The sequence below is a fragment of the Dromiciops gliroides genome, chromosome 6, assembly GCF_019393635.1.
Source record: "Dromiciops gliroides isolate mDroGli1 chromosome 6, mDroGli1.pri, whole genome shotgun sequence".
Lineage (NCBI taxonomy): Eukaryota > Metazoa > Chordata > Mammalia > Microbiotheria > Microbiotheriidae > Dromiciops > Dromiciops gliroides.
The window spans coordinates 21,479,151-21,503,671 of NC_057866.1; the positions used below are offsets into that span (position 1 = coordinate 21,479,151).

The 24,521-nt window shown below is 36.9% G+C and overlaps 3 protein-coding genes across 3 annotated transcripts; 1 reads left to right on the forward strand and 2 right to left on the reverse strand.

Moving 5' to 3' along the window:
* Positions 1–3,351: 3,351 nt before the first annotated feature.
* On the reverse strand, positions 3,352–4,597 carry LOC122732702 (engulfment and cell motility protein 1-like). The gene is given in 4 exon segments (XM_043973045.1): positions 3,352–3,557; positions 3,559–3,899; positions 3,902–4,483; positions 4,486–4,597. Coding segments are annotated over 4 exon segments (1,212 nt in total). The 3' UTR covers positions 3,352–3,380.
* Positions 4,598–11,395: 6,798 nt separating this feature from the next.
* Positions 11,396–12,325, forward strand: LOC122732808 (olfactory receptor 4C12-like). Its single transcript, XM_043973199.1, has one exon. The coding sequence runs from the start codon at positions 11,396–11,398 to the stop codon at positions 12,323–12,325; it is 930 nt and encodes a 309-aa protein (XP_043829134.1).
* Positions 12,326–19,504: 7,179 nt separating this feature from the next.
* LOC122732909 (olfactory receptor 4C46-like) lies at positions 19,505–24,521 on the reverse strand. The gene is made up of 2 exons (XM_043973335.1): positions 24,502–24,521; positions 19,505–20,438 (listed from the first exon to the last, which is right to left on the reverse strand). The coding sequence occupies exon 2, from the start codon at positions 20,429–20,431 to the stop codon at positions 19,505–19,507; it is 927 nt and encodes a 308-aa protein (XP_043829270.1). The 5' UTR covers positions 20,432–20,438; positions 24,502–24,521.

Below are 24,521 nucleotides of genomic sequence, written 5' to 3' on the forward strand. Positions count from 1 at the left end.
ATCTCATTCCCCCTTATTTTCTTTATACCTTATTTGGTCTTTGTTCCCCTCTGCAGTAACTGTATCCAGACCCATTTTAATATTTAAATCTACTAAAGAAAAAACTAATGGTAAGGGAGGTTGGGTTTTTTTGTTTGTTTTTTTAAGCTATTAATTACTTACTTTGTACCAAACACCATGCTAAGTTGTGGAGAATTAAATATTACAAAGAAAGACAGTCCCTACCCTCAAGAAGCTTACAACTTAGAGGAATAATACAACACACAGAAAGAAGCTGTAAAGTGTGTTTGGTGGGGGAGAAGTTTCTGGTATGGAAGCTTGATGGGAAAATCCAACAGAATGAAATTGAATGGGAAATTACTAAATAGTTGACATAAGTAACTTCTTTATATTTGTTTTTTTTTTTTGGGGGGGGGCAATGAGAGTCAAGTGACTTGCCCAAGGTCACACAGCTACTAAGCGTCAAGTGTCTGAGGCTGGATTTAAACTCGGCTCCTCCTGAATCCAAGGCCAGTGCGTTATCCACTGCACCACCTAGCTGCCCCTAGTAACTTCTTGAAATAAATGTTTAGTGCGTACCTTTACTCTACTCTTAAAATTAGAGGGACAGATGTTACTAATGAGATGTGAGTATCAAGGCTCTTGTCATCTTCCAGGACAATGAAATTCTTAGGAGCAAAGTCTAAAGAAGGACAGAACAGTAGGAAATGAAGACATGAAGAGCCTGAGTACCTTCCTTAAATGGAAGATTGTGGAGGAGCTCTTTACTCCTCCCTCCACTCAAATTGTACTGATTCCGTGTGAGTACCAAGTTTGCGATGATGTTGTAGGATGATGAGGTCCATAATGGTGACGTTCCTGGGAGACATGATGGAAAAATCCTAATAGCCCAATGGAACAAAGGGAATTGTTCATCATTTAAAGATATAGGTGATTCCTTTACCCTACAATTAATTTACTTAGAATAAATTGGAACAGAAGAAATTTTCATGAAGCTACACTTGCATTGTATCAGAAGGGATTTTTATTGAATGTCCAATTTCAATTCATCTAGTCTGATGAATACCTAAACTCTAATCTTGTATTACCAACTACTGCTAGCACCTCTATTTGGATATCCCACCATCACCTTGAACTTAACATATCTAAACTTACTCTCCCCTTAGTGTCTTCCTCTGATGTCCTTCTTCCAATTGCCCTGGATTAAAATCTTTTGAGATATAATTGAATCTCTTTATCAGAATGTAGACAGATACCAAGCTGTATTGATTATTCCTCTGTAATGTTACTGAAGTGCCTTTGTCCCTTTCATTACCACCACCACCACTACCACTGTATTCACTTTGAGTAAACTTTGAGTTTATGTACAACTGTTCATTTATTCCACAATGGAGGTTTATTCCAAAATGACACCATGCATGTTAAGAAAAAAAAAATACAGTACCCCGCCTCTTTCTGTTTCTGTCTCTATGTTACTGTCTCTGTCTCTCTCTCACACACACACAATAATAACAACAACAACAATGACAACAACAACAATCCCATAGCTTAATGGTGACAAATAATATCCATACCACCAGGATCTTGCCCCTTCAAACCATCCTATGAACCACAGACAGATTGATGATCTCAATCTACTTGTTACATACATTATTGTTCATAAAACTTTAGTGCTTTTATTGTTGACAAAATAAAGTGTCAACTCAGTCTAGATTTTAAATCTCACATCAATTCATCTTTTCACTGTACACCCCACCTAGAGCATTATCTACCTCAATGCCAATAAATGAACTCTCAGCTTTGGCCATGCTTTTCTTAAGTTCTTTTTTTTTTTCCAGGGCAATGGAGGTTAAGTGACTTGCCCAGGGTCACACAGCTAATAGGTGTCAAGTGTACTCCTGAATCCAGTGCTGGTGCTTTATCCACTTTAACACCTAGCCACCCCCTCATGCTTTTCCAAAACACATGATTCCCATTTTCTTCTCTGTCTTCTCAATTCAAGAAATATCTTGTAGCCTCAAAATAGCCCTTTGAATTTGGCAGAGTATTATCATTTTACAGATGAGGTAACTAAATATTTGAGAAGTTAAATTAAGTGTATGAGTTCACATGTTTACTAAATGGTATTTCTGAGATAAGAACCCAGGTCTTCTCAACTAGTGAACATGACTTTAATTCAATATAGTTTAATTCAATATAGTAGGTTGTACAGATTTCATGTGAGTAAAACTCAAACAGCTATTTGTTTGTTTCATTTTTTCCACTGAACAAGAAGGGGGATAGGCAGAAAGATTCTTAGTAATAAGGCAAAACTATTTTTCCAGAACATTTAATAATGATGAACCTCACCAAGGTCTGGGTCCCACTATATAGACATATATCTACTGGTTATATAAAAGCTTAGTAAGCATTTATTAAGTACCTACTATATATGCACACATAAAAGTGTGCATATATATTATAGATATACATATGTGCATATACATATCTATGTATACATCTGTATATATACATATATGTATGTGTAGATATACTATTTCTCTATATGCATATGTATAAAAATGTACAAGAAATGGTGGGTGATGCAAAAATTTAAATGCACATTGTAAGAAAAACTGGGAAGCCTTTTTGGGCAAATAAACCAAACTTTATTAAGAGAAACAAGGGGGGCAGCTAGATGGCACAGTGGATAGAGCACCGGCCCTGGAGTCAGGAGTACCTGAGTTCAAATCCGGCCTCAGACACTTAACACTTACTAGCTGTGTGACCCTGGGCAAGTCACTTAACCCCAATTGCCTCACTAAAAAAAAAAAAAAAAAAAAAAAAGAGAGAAACAAGGGTCGGGTGTACAATCTACCCAGTGCAGTCTGAGACCCCAACACACAAGATTCATGTAATTTATAGGTCTCTTGATGCATGTGTAGTGCAGCAAAGTCCTCTAAAAACCCATCCATTTATGGTGCAAGATTACATATAACTGCTCATTCATTCCAAACTGGAGGTTTATTCCAAAATGAAACCAGGCATGTTATAAAAAAATACAGTACCCCCTCTGTCTTTCTGTCTCTGTCTCTGTCTCTGTTTCTCTCTGTACAAGATTACATTTTTTATTTCAAGGACAAGTTTTAAAAATTAGATGTTGGTGTGCTCCTCATCTCCAAAAGGGTTTTAGGAAGAACCATCATCACCATCATCATCACCACCACCACCACCATCATCACCACCACCACCACCATCATCACCACCATCACCACCATCATCACCACCATCACCACCATCATCACCACCATCACCACCACCATCACCACCATCACCACCATCATCACCACCACCACCACCATCATCATCACCATCACCACCACCACCATCATCACTGCTTTTCATTCATTTGCTTGATCCAGGTCTGCAGCTTCATTCATGTGGGAAATTCCCAGGAAGCAAACTCCCTCCACTAGTGCTGATTGGTCGCTCATTTGTAACATCATCCTAAGGGGTCGTCTGGGGCCAATGAAGCCGAGCTTTTTGTAGTCCTGTGTATACATGGACTTGAGCTTCTCCGATGCTCCCACTGCTGTTGCTGGGCTTGCACTCAGCATCAAAGGCGATGCGTCTCAGCTCAAAGATGATGTCCCTCTGGGCCTGATCCTGTGGGTCCATTTTGGTCATCATTCTGTCCTCCAGGAGGTTAAAAGTCAGGACTTGCAGGATATAGAGCTGATGGGCCATTTCCTTATTGATGGCTCTCTGAGCTTGGATGACATGCATCAGGATGATGGAACGAAGCTGCTTCTGGGCCAAGATGTTCGCTATTTCCTGCCGCTTCTCATCCTTCTCATCCGAGGCCTTGAGGAAGAGGGCATTAGTTACTGCAGTGGTGTACGTTTGGATTTCTTGGTCCCCTGAAGAAGGGCGATGAGCTGGCCAATCGTGATCTCTTGCGCCACCTTCTGGTACAGGTCATGGCTGTTCAGGACCATGGATTCCAGGATGGCTAAGGAGCATTGGAGGATGGAGATGTCAATGGCAGACTTGTTCACAAAGCTTACTATCTTCCTGATGAATGCCACAGAGAAGGTATCCCATGATACGATGCTGTAATCCATCAGCTCCACAAATGCAGTCAATGTGAAGGACAGCATGTCTCCAAAGCAGGGTTTCATGATCTTCTGCAGTTTCTGATATCGCTCGGTCCCACTCACTACCATCTGGGTGAGGAGAGAGATGCCATCCAGATTGATAAACTCCTGGGCAAATGTGATATCTCTGGAGTAGCTCGCTAAATCTTTCAGGGCCTCCAACTTGGCATCCAAGCTTGAAGACTGGATCCTCTCGTGGAGCTGCTGGGCATTTTGAGCCGGGGACTTCGCCAGTCGCAGAATGGCTCCATTCTGCTCCATTTCCTTGCGATTCTTCTCCATGATGTAGAAGTTGGAGCTGTCCGCGTGCTGCAGAGCAAAGCACTCATGGTTGGTGAGTGTCCATCACAAACTTCCTCTATTACTGCAGACAGGGGCTTCTTTTGGTCAATCTCCATCAGTTTGGGGAAGGCCCCCGGGCACTCAATGGCCACCTTCATGATATCTGCGGGAGGCGACATGGTCTGCCCGGGCTGGAGGAGCCAGCAAGATCACCTCTCGATACTACTGGGTCCCAAAGTCCCCACACCTGCGCACCGCTGTCTCCGCTGCAGGCTCCTGGTCCGGGTCGCGCAAGGGAGGGAGCTCGGTCACTCGCCTGCCAGCCCCGAAGTTGGGACACTGGGCGGGGGCTCGGCGCCAGGGGCCCCCCTAGCTTTCGCAGACTGGCTCTGGCGGCCGGGACGATCCCATCCTCAGCCTCAGCCTCTCCTTCCCTAGCCTCAGACTCCGGCCATCAGCGCCTGTATCCATGTGTTTCCGTGTGTGTCCGTGTCCGTGTGTGTGTGTGTGTGTGTGTGTGTGTGTGTGTGTGTGTGCGCGCGCGCGCGCGCGTCCTGCACGCGATCGCAAGATTACATTTTGCAGGTCTTTATATCCTAACTTTATGATGTCCTAACTTTGTTCTTTTCATATGATGACTCAATTAGCCTTTGATATCTCAATTAGCCCTTTTCAGGGCTTTCTTCATCATTTTGATATAAAGATTAATATACAGGTATGATTATTATGGTCACATATTTAAGATACAATCTTTATAATGATACATTTATATTTCCAAGATTAACTAACACAGGTGTTCACCAGGGACTACATCTTAAGTTACACAGGTGTTTTGTTTTGTTTTGTTTTTTATGTGGTACTATATTTCTCATCCTATCAGAATGATTGTAGCTGAAATGGTCAGCAAAGCTGAAAAATGATTGGTAAAAGAAAGCAAAGCACTTAAGGCACTGATTATTCATCTTTCCTCTTACAACAGTCCTGACCTCCTTAAGCAACATGCATTGAGAAGCTATAACATGAATATTAATTAAAAAAGGGAAAAAAAGTAATGTAAAGGTATTTCAAAAATGAATGAGAACTAACAATTTTAGAGAGGGGGTCAAATAAAATATAATGTAAGAAACTGAAAATTATGGAAACTAGGCATTTTAAAAAGTAGGAGTGAGGATGAAGTGAGCATCATTTGTTTAATGAAAATAAAATTTTGAGACAATATTATACACCAGGAAAAATAAACAAGACAGCTTTTTATATGAAGGCAAACATGTAGGGTCCTAAGAAATAATACCATAATGGCATAATGAGAGGTGCAGGTTAGTAAATAAAAGGTTGAAAATATCAGACAGAGTTGTTTGTTCTTCCCTCTCACATAGTGAAGGGGCAAAAAAGATTGTTTGTAAATGTAGAGAATTGCCTGCAATTGATACTACAAAAAAGCAATCTACACTCATTATGTCCACTCTTCAACACTCATCACCTCCGCAGCTCTTTGAAAGCTGTCTTCTGACCTGATAAATAAGCTAAAACTATTGAAAGGGCATGAAATGCTATGTGTAAGGAACAGGGAGGAGAGTTTGTGTAGGAAGGAGAGTAATGCAAAATGATTTCCAATTTCCAGAGTTCCAGGGGATTTCAATCACTCAACTAGTCCCCTGTTCTTTAAAGGGACAAATAAATGTGTCTCCAGAGTAAAAAACCTAGATTGAGTATTTCTAAGTTTCTTTCAAAAAGTTCTATGGGAAGCAGGGGTGTGGGGAAAAGAGTGGTAAAAGTCCCACTGTGGTGGCATGGTTTTAAATTATAGCAAGCCAGGGATAGGTCTGAGAATACATTGAAAGAATGAAAGCAGGATGGCCTGGTCTCATTCACATAATAGAGGATCCAGGAGGAACTCTCAAGTGGGAGAATGGGAAGAGACCTTATGGAAGAATATTCCAGTTTGAATAAACTGCAAGGATAGTAAACTGTTCCAGTGCATTGAGGTTCCAGGCTCTGAAGGAAGTTTCAGAAGGGAAGAGGATCTAGAATGTCAGGGACAGGACTGATTCTTCAATAGCTGGATGAATTTACAAAGAAGAAGGAAGATTTTTATTACCAATCCTCTGTGAAATCAGTTACCATGGAAAGGTCTATAGATTGACAGGATTCATTCTGATTCTTTGTCATAATGGATTCAGTTTACTTAGTTCTGCATTGACATCCAGGAACTTACAAATTAATGGGCATGTATTGGGTTCCAAATACAAAACAAGTAACCAATTAGACAAGAATGCAGGTGTTACCAAACACATCATCCAAATAAGATCTCCTTTTAAACCTTAGAGATAATTAATTCCCCTGAGGGTACAGAAATCGTTATGAAAATAGGTCCCTGAACTTTTAGAAGATCTTCTTTGTCACACTGTAGATGAGGGATAAACTTTCTTCTCAGTGAGAGGATACATGGATGGATAAAAAGAGCCACTTGGAGATAGTCTCAGTCTACATTCTGCCACTTTTATTTGTATTAAAAACCCAAGTAGAGGAGGAACTCAATGAGTCCTCCTTTATTCTCTAAGTCTTTTGGTAGCTATAGAGATTGGAAAGCTTAATATTATGGAAATAGGACTGAATTTATAGACAGTGAACAAGGGAAAAATCCTGACTATTTTACTTCTACTTACTTGAATAGGGTAGAAGTAATAAAGGGAAATAATTCTCTCTGGACCTCATTTTGCTTATTAAAAAAACAGTCTAGACAATTTATATGATTCTTTCCAAGAGTGAATCCTATGATCCTAAGAAAACAATGGCTGATTGATGGTTGTTTCATCTTGACACTCTCTTTCGAGTCAGGCATTATATCTTTCACAACAGAAAGTGTTTATCACATAAAGATAGTATCCTGGAAAATTTCCTTAAATACACTGATGGGTGTCCTCATCTACAAATAGAACCAAGGTAAGTTTTCTAGAAATGTTGATATTTATACCAGTTCTACCATTTCCTTTCTATCTACAGAACTCATTATAATTAAACTATTTATCTCACAACTATTTTATTGGATGTTGATGCCTTCTTAGATTTCACAGAAACACCTGTTTATTTTTTTGCTTCAATATAGTTATAGGTAGTCAGGTTAAGGCTTTAAATACTGGATTTTCTGTGGGCCACTCTGTAAGGTGAAGATGGAGTAATTTGTTAGTTGTTATTACTATTGTAGGCAGCCTGTGTGAATAATGTGCTCCCTGCCCCCATAATCAAGTATTATTCCTTTGAAGTGTGAGTCCAGGGATTAAATAACAACAGCAAGGTTAGGACATAGGATAAATGGATAGATGGATGATAGATAGCACATAGATAGGTAGATAGATAGATGATAGATAGAAAGATAGATGATGAAAGATTCCTTTAAAATAATGCTCAAAATTTAATAATGACTAGAAATTAAAGGACTCTGTGTATGTAACAATGTGTTGAGAAAAAGTTCCCAGTACTCAGAAGAAAAGCTATTAAAATAAAAGAGAGGTATGAAATTGGGGTGGGGGTGGGGAGGAAGGCTCAGAGACAAAGGTGAAAGAGGACTGTCTAAATACTAGAATTTTAAAAGGTAAAGCTGTTGTATGATAGAGGGAACGTGCAGTGTGGTAAAGTGAAAAGAAGATTGGTTTTGGAGTCAGGAGACCTGAATTCATATTCCAAATCTGCTACTTTTTGGCCACATGTATAGCTATAGCAAGACACTGAAAACCTTTTGCCTTCATTTTCCTCATAGTGTGTATGCATATGTGTTTGCATTTATGTGTATTTCTGGAAGTTAGAAACCTCTACTTTGGAATTTTATAACATTAATATACAGTTTTTATTATTAAAAATTCATCAATTACAATGCAATGAATCCTGAGGGTAAATGTATTAAAGAATAAAATTAAGAAGGGTGAGTCCTACCCATACTTAAAAATCAACATTAACTAAAGTTCCAGGGAGCACAGGCTTCTCTTCTGCATTATAAACATCCCCTCAATTAATTCCTCTATTTTCTAAAGACATGGCTTAGACGTCCTTTACTATCCGATCTGTCATATTTTGGAAATTCTCCAACTTATTAATATGCTTCCTAAAATATCATATATAGAACTGAAGTCAATGTTTGAGAAGTGTTCTGAACAGATCATAGAGATCAAAGACACAATTGTCTCATGATTATTTGAATAAATGTCTTTCAATGCAACCTAAAATCATCTTTATTTTCTTGGCTGTCATTATCCTACTAGGTTTACTATGTTGCACTTCAAATGGCTAGACTAGTTGTTTTAATTTGTGTTTCTCTAATCAATAGTGATTTGAAGCAGTTCTTTTTTTTCATATGATTAAAAGTAGCTTCAATTTCTTCATCTGAAAATTCTCTCTTCATGTCCTTTGACAATTTATCAATTGAGGAATGACATATTCTTGTATTCTTATAAATTTGACTCAATTCTTTATATATTGAAGAAAGGATGTCTTTACAATAGAGACTTGCTTACATCCCCAGTTTTCTTCTTTCTTTCTATTCTTGGTTGCATTGGTTTTATTTGAGCAAAAACATTTTCATTTAACATAATGAAAATTATCTTTTTTTCATCTTATAATGCTTTCTATCTTTTATTTTGTCATAAATTTCTTATGTATTTATGTGACAGGTAAATTATTCCATGCTCCCCAGATTTGCTTAAGGTAGGAAGGTATGAGTTCAAATCTGGGCTCAGATACTTACTAGCTGTGTGATTCTGGGCAAGACACAACCTCTGGCTTCAGATTCCCCACCTCTATAATGGTTATAATAATAACATCTACCTTGTAGGGTTGTTGTGAGAATATAAGGAGATAATAATTGTAGAGTGCATAGCACAGTGCCTGGCACATAAGCTACTTTATATAAATGCTTGTTACCTTCACTTTTCTAACCTCCTCTCCACTCTACTTCCCTCCCCTTCCTTTCCCTTCCATACATTTCCTTTCCCTAGTTCAATAAACCTTAGTTACTGTCTATCTGTTACTGTCTATTTTTGGAATTAGGTGGGATTAGTGAGCAAATAGGTAGTACAGTGGATAGTGTACAAGTGCCTTGGGTCAGGAAAACTTGAGTTCTAATACAGTTTCAGACACTGAACCGTGTGTCCCTGGGAAAATCACTTAACTCAGTTTCATCATTCATAAAATGAGCTGGAGAAGGAAATGCCAAACCGCTACAGTATCTTTGCCAAGAAAACCCTAAATTGAGTCACAGAGAATTGGACACAAGTGAAAAATGATAAAGCAATAAGTAAACAGAGATTAAAGACCTTCTTTGGCTCCTGATTGCTTACCAAGTAAAGTTCAAGTGCCTAACCTTCAATTCAAGGTGTTTCCACTCTACCTATATGGTGGGATATTACCTTATTTGACTCCTTCCATGCTCTGATCCAATCAAGAGGGAGAGTAGAATAATGATGGATAGTCTCTGAACCCAGAGTCACAAAGACTTGGGTATAAATTTGGCCTTAGACATCTTTGTGTTCCTAAAGAAGACAGTTAACATCTTTGTTATTCAGTTTCCATATCTTCCCCCCCCACCCCAGGACAATGAGAGTTATGTGACTTGCCCAGGGTCACACAGCTAGTAAGTGTTAAGTGTCTGAGGTCAGATTTGAACTCAGGTCCTCCTGAATCTAGGGCCAGTGCCCTATCCACTGTGCCACCTAGATTCGCCTATTCAGTTTCCATGTCTTTTTGTACCACAGAAGATATCTGAATTATTATGGTATTAAAGGATAAAATGTTAATATTATACAAGACTACATGTATATCTTAGGCATTTTTTAGCTTCTAAACTTTTTCTTTGCTGTCTGCTGGGCTTTATGTGTCATCTGTGGTTTTCAGAAACCCCCCCAAAATTGCCATTTAATTTTTATGCCAACTCATGATATATTGAAATCGTGATGGGAAAAGTTGTGAGAAGGGATAATTGCATATTATATTGCATTGTTCTCTATTGCATTAATTAAAAATTGTATCTCTTCAGGTAATCACATCTTATAGTAAAAAGTGGCACTTTGAAATACAGATTAACCACCTCTGTTGTTTCTAGCTTGTGGAAGAAAAGATGCCCTGATGCCAGCATGTGGAAAAAAACATTGTGCTGAATATCTGTGTGATCCTGACTTCTATTTCTGTTTTCATGATTAAAGTGGAAAACTATGGGCTTGCCCCTAACTGCCTTTAAGCTCAATATTAAAGAAATAAGTCAGAATATAATAGTGAGAAGTTTTGAGGTCCCCATGAAAATAGTGATTATTAATACTATCAAATATAGATAGATTAAAGAAAGATATATGAGATCTTAAGTAAGTAAGAAAAAACATGTTTTGACTGTCAGGATAATTGGAATAACTCTTAGTCACAGACAATGCCAAGGTCCCGGAAACACTCTCATCAATAATCTATCAAGAATGCTACCTCTGGCAACTAGGTGGTACAGTGGATAAAGCACTGGCCCTGGATTCAGGAGGACCTAAGTTCAAAACCGGCCTCAGACACTTGACACTTACTAGTTGTGTGACCCTGGGCAAGTCACTTAACCCTCATTGCCCCACAGAGAGAAAGAGAGAGAGAGAGAGAGAGAGAGAGAGAGAGAGAGAGAGAGAGAGAATGCTACCTCCTCTGACAGCCCCATCATTCATTTCAGGGTTTGCCAACTAGCAGGTTAATGGAATGTTCTAATAGGCAACCAATAAAAATGTGAGATTTTGGATAGATAGTTCCAACATAGTAATAAGAAAATAGAAGATTTTTGAAATTACACAATGCATTTTGAACAAATTAATCAGTGGAGGGGTACAGTTTCATTATATTTAAGAAAAGGATGGATGATCATCTGTGCAGAGTTTTTGGACAACCCCTTATGATTCTGTGATCTTCTTTGCAGGTAAAACAACTTCCCATTCCCTTAGTTCCATTTATTTTCAATATTGTAGATGGAGAATGAAAACAATGTGACTGAATTCATCCTGTTGGGACTTACACAGAACCCAAAGATGCAGAAAGTAATATTTGTGGTGTTCTTACTCATCTACTTGGTAACTTTGTTGGGTAACTTGCTCATTGTGGTCACCGTCACCACGAGCCAAGCTCTTAGCTCCCCCATGTACTTCTTTTTGTCTTTCCTGTCCATCATAGATGGCCTTTGCTCTTCTTCCATGGCCCCCAAACTGATAGTTGACTCACTCTCTGAGAAGAAAACCATCTCCTTCAATGGCTGCATGACCCAACTCTTTGCAGAACATTTTTTTGGTGGTGCTGAGATCATCCTGCTCACAGTCATGGCTTATGACCGCTATGTGGCCATCTGCAAACCTCTGCACTACACCACCATTATGAGCCAGAGGCTCTGTGGTCTTCTGGTGGGGGTAGCCTGGGCTGGGGGCTTTCTCCATGCAATAATACAGCTTCTCTTCACAATCTGGTTGCCTTTCTGTGGTCCCAATGTCATAGATCACTTCATGTGTGATTTGAATCCTTTACTTAAACTTGTCTGCATAGACACCCATATCCTTGGCCTCTTTGTTGCAGCAAATAGTGGTTTGATCTGTCTGTTAAACTTTCTCCTTTTGATGGCTTCCTATGCTGTCATCCTTAATTCCCTGAAAACTCACAGTCTCGAAGGGAGACGCAAAGCCCTCTCAACTTGTAGCTCTCACATCACAGTTGTTATCCTATTTTTTGTACCTTGTATATTTGTATATCTGAGGCCAGTCGTCACTCTGCCCATAGATAAAGCTGTGGCTGTATTTTATACTCTAGTGGCCCCTATGTTACATCCCCTGATCTATACCCTGAGAAATGCAGAGGTAAAAAATGCCATGAGGAAGCTCTGGAGCCAAAGCATAACTTCAAGTAAGGAATAAATTTCACTGTGTAAGAATGACTTTTGAAATTTTTACACAAAATGTGAAACAAAGTATTGGAATTTATGGTAAAAATATCGACTGATGTCTAAACATTATCAAATTTTGAGACTACTTTCCTCACAATTTCCCCATGAAGTTCATCATTAAAATGATTATTACTCTCATTTTACAAATAGGGAAATGGATATTCAAATAATATTTCCAAACTTTAATTTATCAAGCTATAAACCAAAGTACTTTTATTCCCCTTTTCATGAATCCAACTGTTCATCTATGAAAAAGGCAACACTGTATATGCTCTACCAATTTATTTAATATATTTTTTTTTGCAGGACAATGAGGGTTAAGTGACTTGCTCAGGGTCACACAGCTTGTGTCAAGTGTCTGAGGCTGGATTTGAACTCAGGTCCTCCTGAATCCAAGGCCTGTGCTTTATCCACTGTGCCACCTAGTTGCCCCATATATTTTTCTTTATATGAAATGATTTCCTCTACCACTTTCAGTAGAAAGGGAGGTATCCTAAAAGGACAGTAATCCTTAATCTAGGAATATATTGCAAGCATTTATAACAGTAAGGAAAGCGTGGTATGGGAAGAGAATGTTAGCTCAACAGTCAGAAAACCTGTGTTCCAATCCAGCTTTGGTGACCTAAACAAGTTGTTTGATATTCATGCACCTCATTTTCCTTATCCTAAAATAAAATTATGCAGTTAAACTAGATCAATCAATCAATCAATCATTCAACAAAGGGTATATTAAATGCTTACTTACTATGGTAGGAAGTTTTCTCCAAACTGAAGATACAAAGAAAATTAAAAACTGTGTCTATTCTCATAAAACTTCTATTCTTATGGTAGAGACAACTATATATGCATTTATTAACACAGACACAACCACACACATATACATATACGTACATGTGTTTATACATATATAATACAGAGTAGAGACAAGGTAACTTTAGATTAGAAAGGAAAGCACCAACAATCTGGGAGACTAGGAAAGTTCCCATCAAAAAGTAATATTTGATTTGAAACTTGAAGGAAGCCAATGATACTAAGACATGAATATGAGGAGGATAGAGAATTCCAAACACACAGAAAAGATATTATAAAAGCACAGATTTGGGGAATCAAGCATCATGAGTAAGGAAGAGAAAAGTTTAGATAGAGGAAAAAGAAATTTTAAGTTAAGATGAAATACATTAAATATATATGTATATACATATATATCCATTTCCCATATATATGCATTATACATACATGTGTATATACATACATACATGTACCCATGCATATACACATACACACATACATATACACATATACATACACATACATATACATTCCAATGAGCTACTTAGCATTTCAAATGTCTGTTTCTTTTGATCACTGAAAAGATTTTTTTTGCTTGTTTGTCTTTTATAAGTGACTGCAGGAAAGTGTCAAGATATAGCTGAAATGTAATCTTTAGTTTATGCAGCTACTTAAAACAAAATGGTAGGTAATTAAAGATTTCAAGGAAACTAGCCTGTGATTTTTAAAATTCTATGTAAATCTGATTAATGATTATGATCAAGAACTTGAAGTACTGTGGGAAAAGGGGAAAGGAATGTGTGGATGGGTTTATGGAGAATTTCCTGATAGGGCAAGGGTATAGGGCACAATCGAATTTAGTCTAAAGCCTGATATAAGTTCATTGGTGACCTAAAATATGAATAGTTCAGTCATTAGGATGGTAGCATGAAATGATAATCTGAAATTATAGGCATAGTTTGATATTTACTTATGCATTAGTATATCCATAATCAGAAATTTTCAGATTTGTAGTCAATTTAGTTTGGTCATAGAGGTGAAATTCAACTAGATCAATGAATTATTCAACAAAATGCTTATAAAATGCTTTTTTCTATGCCAGAAAGTTTTCTAAATACATTGATAATGCAAACCATGTTTTTTTTTTCTTTATTTTCCATGTTTGTTGGAAGGCTTTTATTTTTGTTTTTGTTTTCCCAATAAGGAGATGCTAGAAAGATAAAATATAGGTTTTACTTAATTGAAAAAAATAAACAAATTAAAAAATAATTTTATAGAATCTGTCTAGGTAGGTTGTGATGACTATCGAGCTAATAGTAACTATTAGAAATGTTTTGTAGTTAGAAAGTTCAAGATTTGTCATTAGATTTGATATATCAGATCAATGAAAGTGAGAGCAGGGGATAATGCCTAGATGAGCCTTTATGACTGGGAGTGATTATATAAGGAGGTAGAAAATTCCAAACATACAGAACAGATAGTATTAAAGCACAGAGTTAGAGAATTGGGCATCATGAGTGAGGAAGAGAACAAGAAAGAAAATATAGTAATTTTAGCTTAAGATGAAATATACAAAATATAGATCTGAATATATATGTATAACTCTACTCCCCATCCCATTATATACATTTATACACAAACAGACAAAACAAGGGTCTGTCCTCTTAACTTCAAGGAGATTACATTTAAATGTGGGAGATGACTATATCAATCTACCCACCAATCATTCTCTATCATTCTATACACAAACAAATATACATATGTTTGTAAATATGTATAAACATGTATACACACATACATAGCATGTGTGTGTGTGATATTCATGGCAGTTTTTTCTCCCCTTCTTTTTCTTTCTCCTTTTTCTTCATTGATGTGGGCTGACTGTTTATTATAAAGGATAGTTCATTCAAGGAGATTATTGAGAAGTGATTCTACTAAAAAAATCATCAGTAAAACTTTTTAAAGTTATTAATTAACCAATCAACAAGCATTTACATATTAGTAAGCATGGCCTACTATATGCCAAGGACTGTGCACCTGTGTCTCAGTAGATACACATAAAACAATGAAATCATTTCTGTCCTCAATGAGCTTACTTTCTAGCTTGGTCAGACAATATACATACATGTAGAAGGCAAAAAATGTATACAAAGTGCACATAATAGAATTTTCAGGAAAGTTACATGCTTCTGGAGGAATAACAGAAGATTTTGTGTAGAAGAAGATGTTTAAAGTAAGCATTGAATAAAACCAGGGATGCAAAGAAGTACAGGCAAGGGAGGCATGCAATACAAGGGTAAGCAAGGTCTACACAAAGGTAGAGTCAGGCAATGTAGTTTCACTAATTACTCCAGTCCTTAGCCCAATACCTACCACATTGTAGCTGCTCAATCAAAGTTTATTGAATTGAATGGAATTCTAAAACTTCTACAATCTGCTTTTCACCTCATCACTCAATTAAAGCTCTCCTTTCCAAATTCTTTAATTTGGTTATAACTTTTTTTTAATTGTCTTGTGTGTAATTTAAATTTCTAAATGTAGGTCCTAATCTGTCCTCCCAGTTTTTGAGGAAACTGATTAAAATCACTGATAAATGAGTTTAGGTTTTTAAGGGTTTATTGAAAGATAGTAAAAGAAAGAGAAAGATTGAGAACAGAATTCCTACAACCTGGCAATCCTATCTTTCCTCAATTCCTCTGTGAAGTCCTCTGCCGCCACCAAGATGTCAGGAACCAAAAAAGAGAGTGAGCTTCCTATGCAGGCTCATCTTCCTCCTTCCTGTCCCCTCCCAGAAATGGGAGGTTCTTCAAGCTGATTGGTTGACTGGGCCAGAAGGTGGTCAAAGTTCAAAATTCTTAGCTTCTGAGAACCATGCTTTCTTAAGTACCAGCCAGATGTGCTTACAATCTAGTTAACTAGGAGTCAATAATCCAGTCAGCTGCCTTATCCAATTTAATCAGTTTAAATCTCCAGGTGGGTCACTGAGTATCTGCTAAATCTTAACACACTTGGATCATTTATTGCTGACAATAGCTAAGTCATTCACAGCTAATCATTATACAGTATTGCTCTTACTGTGTACAATGTTCTCCTGGATCTTCTCATTTTACTTTGCATCAGTTTATGTAAGTCTTTCCAGATTTTTCTGAAATCTGCTAGGTAATACAGTAGATAGAGTACTGACCTAGAGTCAGAAAAATTCAACTTTGTGCATTCATCTGACTTTATCATCCTCTGACACTAGCTGTGTGACACTGGGCAAGTCACTTAACCCTTTTTTGCCTCAGTTTCCTCATATGTAAAATGAGCTGGAGCAGAAAATGGCAAGCCACTCCATTATCTTTGCTGAGAAAGCCTCAAATAGGGGCATGAAAAATTGAAAACAGCTCAACAATAACAATTCCCAATTCCATCCCCCTGGCCATCTTCTCTTTTCAGTCTATGTTATCTCATTTGGTAATCTAATCAACTCCCACTGGTTCATTTATTATACAAATTTATTATACAAATGATTTCCATATCTATGTATGCAGCCTTAACCTCTCATTAATAAGCTATAGTGATAAATCTCCAACTGGATGCCTTACAGGCATCTAAAATTCAATATATACTGAACAGAACTTACTATTTTTTCCCCTCAAAATCTCCTTGTTTCAAAATCTCCCTATCCCTGTAGAGTGCGCAGTCATCCTCACAGTCACCAAAGCTCAGCTAGGCAGTATCCTCATCTCTTACTCTCACTGAACCCACATATTAAATCTAATACCAAATTTTGTTCTTTCTAACTACAAAACATCTCTAATACTTTCTCTTAGCTTTAGTAATCACAACCTACCTATATTCTATAAAAGTTTCTTTTTAAAATTTGTTTTATTTTAAAAAATTAATTCCAACCTCTATTTTCTCTTTCCTGCATCTTCTTATTGGGAAAACAAACATTAAAATAAATCCCTTACAACAAATATGGAAAACCAAGAAAGACAGAGTTTGAATTATCAGTGCCCACTATCAATTTATATACATATATACATACACAAGTGTATACATATGTGTTTATATATGTGTATATGTACATATATGATTTATGAATTTTGTAGTTATATTTCATCGCGTAATCATTATCATCATACGGCAAAGAAATAATGTAGTTGATAGAGAGCCTGGGAATTAAGAACTCTTGATTTAAAATTCCTCTTTATATACTGTAACGATTGGAATGATGCCACCTGCTGGAGACTTACTGTAGAAGAGTTCCGCCCATGAAGCAAAGGTCTTTGAGGGCAAGACCAGGAGTCTTTTCTTTGGCGTCAGGAAGTGACGGGGGAGAGTGGGAGGAGGAAGGAAGAGATTGGCTCTTGCTCTCACTCTCTTTCCTTTGGACTCTGGTGGAGAGCGGAGCTAGAAATGTGCTCTCCCTTTGATAGAGAAATCTAGTCCTTTCTTCTCTCTTTACCAAATTCTTATTCTCCTTAATAAATGCTTAAAATTCTAACTCTTGCTAAAGCTTATAATTTATTGGCGACCACTCAGATATTTTAGACAGACTAGCTAGAATTTTAGCCCTTAACAATACTTACTAGTCAGGTGATACTGGTCAAGTTACTTAACCTTTCAGCCTCACTTTCATCATCTCTAAAATGGAGAAAATAACAGCCCCTACTTTACAGTATTACTGTGAGAATCAAGTGAGTCAGCAAATATAAAGTGCTGTGCAAACCTTAAAGCATTATATAAATGATACTATTATTGTTATCATTGTCATCATCATTTTTATAACTGTCACCATCATCATCCTCAATCCTTACTGCCACCATCATATTTATCATCATCATATCTCTGGAATCATGGTTGAGTCCTATGCTGAACAAAATTTTTAAGTCTTTCAATGTTGTTTGTCTTCATAGTGTTTTTGTTCATCTGTTTCTCTTGGTTCTGCTTACTTGATTCCATGTGAGTTCATATAAGTCTTCCCCTGTTTTTGTGAAACCAATCTTTTTGTTTTTTCTTATGGTATAATAGTATTCTATTATATTCTTATACCATTTATTCATTTATTCCTTTTTTTTTTGCTTTAATAGAAATTTATTCTTAGAACTATGTTTCCACCATGGTTTAAAATTTAAGATAAATTATTTCACATCTAAGGACTATAGAGATGACATGGATAGGAGACCAGGTGACATCAGGTAGAGATGTGGAGGTCAGATATGGGCATTGACAGAAACCAGTTTCTTCATGCCCTGGAAGGAGGGTTTCTCTTACTCATAACTTCAAAGAGTAAAGGTCTCCTACAGAAATCTGCCTTAGCTTCCAGGTCTTTGCTACCATAAATGAATGAATGAATGAGTTTACATACATGCATAAACATTCATACACACATATACATATACACATATAATTGTGTGTGTATATATATGTATATATACATATATGGATCTTTTTTTCCCCTTTTTTGGTGTCTTTAGCATATAGGCCCAGTAGTATTGTCAAATTTCAATGCCATTTTATTTGTCTCCCCAACCTATTTCCAATCCATCTTCCATTCAGATGCTAAGAAGTTGTTTTACATGTATAATTCTGATCATTTTATTTTCTCCTCAAAAAGCCACAGTAACTCCCTCTTATATGTAGGATATAAATTTCCAGTGTTTGGATTCTGGAGGTCTTTATAACCTATATGTTCCTAATATTCAAACATTTTCATATCTCACTTCCATCCATGAACTGTCCAATCTAAGCTATACGGTCCTCTTTGTGACTCCTTAAATATGACTCTCCAGTATCCCCCAGGACTACAATTTTCTGCTTCCTCACCTCTGCCTCTTATTTTCCCTGACTTCTTTCAACCCTCATTTACAAACCCACCTTCTTTAGGACACCTAAACTTTCCAGCTCCTTCTCTACTCCTTATCATCACAACATCCTGCTAATAATGATATCCCTTCCAGATTAACCCCACCTACTCTCTCTCTCTCTCTCTCTCTCTCTCTCTCTCTCTATATATATATATATATATATATATATATATATATATATATATATATATATATATATATATAATTATGTATTTAATTTTTTTTTCCATCCTGCCTCACCTATTAGAATGCTCTGTAAGAGTTAGGATTTTTTCCCCTCCCACTCCACTCAGTCAACCCCTGGGTGTCCTCAATGTTTAGCACAGTGCCTAGCTACTGTAAGCATTTAATAAATACTTGTGAAAAAAAATACTTGTGTACTATTTACTGTTTATTTTACTGAACACTTCTCCATAGACTGTCAGAAAAACCTTTCCTTTTTGTTCTCTTCACTTCATCTCCATTTATTTATAATCCAGTAATTTTATTTCATGGCAAGGAATGTATTAGTTTCCAGATGTCACCCTTCTATCCCAGAGCTTTCTCATGGCATTTTTGACCTCCTTGTTCCTCAGAGTATAAATTAAAGGGTTTAACATGGGGGTGATGAGAGTATAAAATACGGCTACTGTTTTGTCAATGGAGAAGAAAGTCAGAGGGCGCATGTACATGAAAATGCAGGGTACAAAAAATAGGACAACCACAGTGATGTGAGAGCCACAGGTAGACAGAGCTTTACGTCGTCCCTCAGCACTGTGGGACTTCAGAGACAGTAGGATGACTGTGTAGGAAACAAGCAACATGAGGAAGTTTAGCATGCAGATGACCCCACTGTTGGCAGCCACCAGTAAAGCCAGGACATGCGTATCTGTACAGGCCAGTTTGAGCAATGGGTACAAGTCGCACATGAAATGATCGACAACATTAGGGCCACAGAAGGGCAATTGGAAGGTAAAGAGGAGCTGGATCAAGGCATGAAGAAAGCCTCCTGCCCAGGCCACCATGACAAGGAGGGTGCATAGACGACGGCTCATGATGGTCATATAGTGCAGAGGCTTGCAGATGGCTACATAGCGGTCATAGGCCATAACCGTAAGCAAAATGATTTCTGAACCCCCAAACAAGTGTTCTGTAAAGAGCTGGGTCATACAGCCTTCATATGAGATAGTTTTGCTTGCAGACACTGAATTGATGATTATTTTGGGGGCTGTCACTGAGGAATAACAGGCATCTATGAAGGATAAGAAAGCAAGAAAAAAATACATCGGGGAGCCGAGAGTTTGGCTGGAAATAATGGTGATCACAATGAGCATGTTACCCACCATGGTCATAATGTAGATGATGAAAAAGATGACAAAAACAATTTTCTCCAAATTAGGGTCCTGAGTGAGTCCGAAGAGAATAAATTCTGTCACATTCCTCTTATTTTCCATGTGTTTATTCAATGTCAAGATGAGCAGTGCATGAAGAGGTTCATGGTCTGCAAAAATAAGCATCACTGTTACTATTGATACTTTGAATTTATTTCACATAAGAAACATCTGAGGGCCAACATGATTTTGCCAAATTCCATAAAGAATAATGTAGTGAATTATGTTTTTTTCATTTTATTCAGATTTTTTAAAAATATTTTTTCTTGTTAAATGGTGATGGTGAGGGGAGGGTGTAGTTGACTGTGTACTGGATTTATAGTCAAAAGACAAGTGAGGGGTGGGGAAGTCATCTTTTCATTCCGGGTCTCAGTTTATTTATATGAAAATGAGATCATTACATTTGATGATCTCTAAAGTTCCTTCCACTTGGAAATTTATCATCCTTTGTGAGGATTAAAGAAAAAATGCTGACTTTAAAGTAAAAGAAATATAGTAGTGGGCACCAAAGTGAGGAACTGTGTGGGATAGAAGATCCCATTATCTATAGATAATGGAAAAATATATACATATATATAACCTATCATATATAATATATAATTATATTATTATAGATAATGTTGAGATATAGAGATGTATATGACTATACCCATATTTATATACAAATGTTTACATATGTTTAGATGATAGATAGATGATATATAGATCTAAGAATTTGTTACAAAGTTAAAAAGGTAATTTAAAAATTTCCAATATGAACAGTTAACATATAATATTCAGGGGCCTTTTGGATATAAGAATTCTGTCAATCATTGAAAAAGACCTCAAAGGTCATCTGATCCAACCTTCTAATTTTATAAATGGAGACAGTGAGGCCCAGAGAAATTAAATGACATGACCAAAGTCATGCAAGTAACGAACATTGGAGGTGCCATTTGAATCTACATTCTCCTGCTATCATCCTATCCCAACCCAAACTAAAGTCAGTTCTACCACCATATCTCCAAACTGCTTTGTTTTGATTTTTTGTCCTCTACTATTAAAATCTTCCATAATCAGACTCATTTTTCTACTTGAATCTCCAAATGAGACTCCTTTTTTTTTTTTTCATTATGTGTACCCCTGACTATCCTGGAAAGTCTCTTTGGGCACAAGTCAAGAGATAGTTTTGTTGTTGTTGATTATGTTTTTGTTTGTTTATTTTGATGCTCCAATGAAGAGAGAGAGATAAAACACACACACACACACACACAAAACAAAAGCTCTCCCCAAAGGGTCAATCTGTGCATAGTTCATCACTGTCTGACAGGGTCTTATATTGCAAAGAGAGCAGGTAAGCAGGCTCCTGATCCCACATCCTGTTGGGTAGGTAACCAAACAGTATTTCTGACAGTTTCCCCAACTGACCAAGAGTCAAACAAAAGGACTGGAGCAATCATCAGATTCAGTTAAAATAAATGCTTTACATTATATGACAAACAGGAACCCAGCTAATATCAAGCTTTTATTATTTTTCCTGGTTACCATCATTGGCATATATAATACTTATTTTGAACTAAATGTATATTTGCACAAAATCACTAACTTTTTCACGTACCTAAAAATTAGCTTGTGGACCTAATATAATTTTCAAGATCTGTAAAATTTCCTTGTTTAGTCTTTTCTAGGGAAAAAGCCTTAGTTTACACATCTGTTAAATGTTAATAACAATATTTGAAGAATTTATCTCACACAAGTTCTATGATTAAAGGACTCAGTAAAAGCTAATGTACAATAGAAATATGCATTTTTATGAGGATTTGGGGCTAGGACAATTATTAACAATGTTGTAGCTTCATAACAAAATATGATGTCATAAAGATCACAGAAAGAATAAGTAGCAGTATTATTTCAAACTATGAAGCATTTTGTAAGGTAAATCTCCCTCCATCCCCCACCCTCTGTCTTTATCTGTCAGTGTCTCTGTTTTTCAGTCTCTCTTTCTCTGTCTCAGTCTCTGTCTCTGTCTGTCTGACTGTCTGTCCATGTCTCTCTCTCTCTCTCTCTCTCTCTCTCTCTCTCTCTCTCTCTCTCTCTCTCTCTCTCTCTCTCTCTCTCACACACACACACACACACACACACACACACACTTTTTTGCCTGTCTAAACTTCCTCCATCAGTGACAGTCTTCAGAAAGATTTAGGGTAATGTCTGCACCCAGCCTTTAGAACCAGAGTTCCTCATCCTTACATTATAATGTAAGTTATCATATCATAGATGTATAGCTTTTAGGATCATCTTATTCAATATTACTCAATGTTACTTGTCGAGCTTCAGTTTCCTCATGTTATAGATAAGGTAATAGATTTAACAATAGCACCTATTGAGCCATTTATTATAACATGAATATAGCATATATCTACATATATAAATATACATGTACATATATGTATGTACATATGTGATATCATATATATACATACATTATTTTATACATATCTAAAGGTCTATCCAAATTACTATGTAAATATCAGCCTTTGTAAAAAAAACAAGCAAATTTTTAAAAAGGTACCAAAACATTAAATGAATTGTTCAAGGTCACAAAGGAGTTGAGTCTAGGTTCTCTGACTATATATATATATATATATATATATATATATATATATATATATATAGAGAGAGAGAGAGAGAGAGAGAGAGAGAGAGAGAGAGAGAGAGCGCACTTTAGTACCACAAGCATACCTGATTGTTTTTTTGTTTGTTTGTTTTGTTCTTAATTTTTTTCCTGATCTCATTCCATTTCTGTAAACATCTCTGTTACATATCCTACTGCAGTTGTTCCTGCTTTTATTAGTTATATACAAGTAAACCTATGGAGCATGAATAAAACAAAAGCTTACAAGTGGCATTGTCATTTAAGGTCTACAGAGTATTTTCCATATATTGCCTCACTTGAGCATCATAAATCTTGAGCATATAAACTCAGCACTATTTAGGAGGAATCAGGGCCTCTTCCTACCAATTCCCCTTTTTATTTCTCAGGGTCTAGATGGGATTCGGCAATAACTAAAGGTATCCCCATCATCATCATCATCTGTTTTACAAAATTAAAAAAAAAAACAGAATAAGCAAATAGCTCCTCTTTGCTCATATACTTGTAAGAAGTGGAATTCTATACAAGGCTCTTTTGATTTCAATTCACCTTTTTGTCCTATTACATTTCACCAATTTTAATCTCCTGGTTTAGCACACCCTATCCTAGCCACCATCCCAGTCTGAACTGAAAGTCCTAAGGACCTTTGACTTTTCATTGAAGCTGTATTTTCTGAATCTCATTCAGTTATTCATATCATATTGGCATGACCATGGAAGGGAGTTAACAAATGCTTGTTGGACTGGAGAATCCAGCACTATCTTCACTCTTTCATTTGGCCTCTATTATACCAAACTGCCTCATCTGAGGATATGACAACACGTGGAGGGCAACTGGCTTGCCTCAGTTTAAGACTTTGAAACTCAATTAAGAAACAAATAAACAAAAACCCAACAAAATAAAACCTCTTCTAAAGAAATTGGGGCTGATCAACATTGGTGGAAATGATAGGGAAGTCTGCCTGAAAGTTTGTGATTGGAAGCTTTCCTGGTAAGACCTCCTCCGGAGTCTATTTGGGGCTTCAAATTTTAGGAAGGACATTGGTAAACCGGAGAGGATTCAGAGGTTGGCAACCAGATTTTTGAAAGTCTTCAAGATCCTAACACATGAGGATCAGTTGATGGAACTAGAGCTGCTTAATCTAGAATAGAGATGATTTAAGGAGAGTGGTGGCTTGGGGGAAGGGTAAAGTAGGAGGGATGGATCACCAGAACTTTATACAAATATTAGAAAAGCAGCAAGAGAACTTTCAATAACTGGCTGTATAACTGACATTAGGAAAGTTGTGTAGTTTTGCCCAGAGTAGCCCAGAGTTCAACAGGATCTCAGCAGTCAATTCATCCAAACTAGAATTAAATAATAATCCCTTCTGGGGACAGCTAGGTGGCTGGGCCTAGAGTCAAGAAGACCTGAATTCAAATCCAGCTTCAGACATTTAGTAGCTGTGTGATCCTTGGCTATTTATTTAATCTCTATTTGCTTCAGTTTCCTCCACTATAAAATAGAAATTAAAAAATAGTA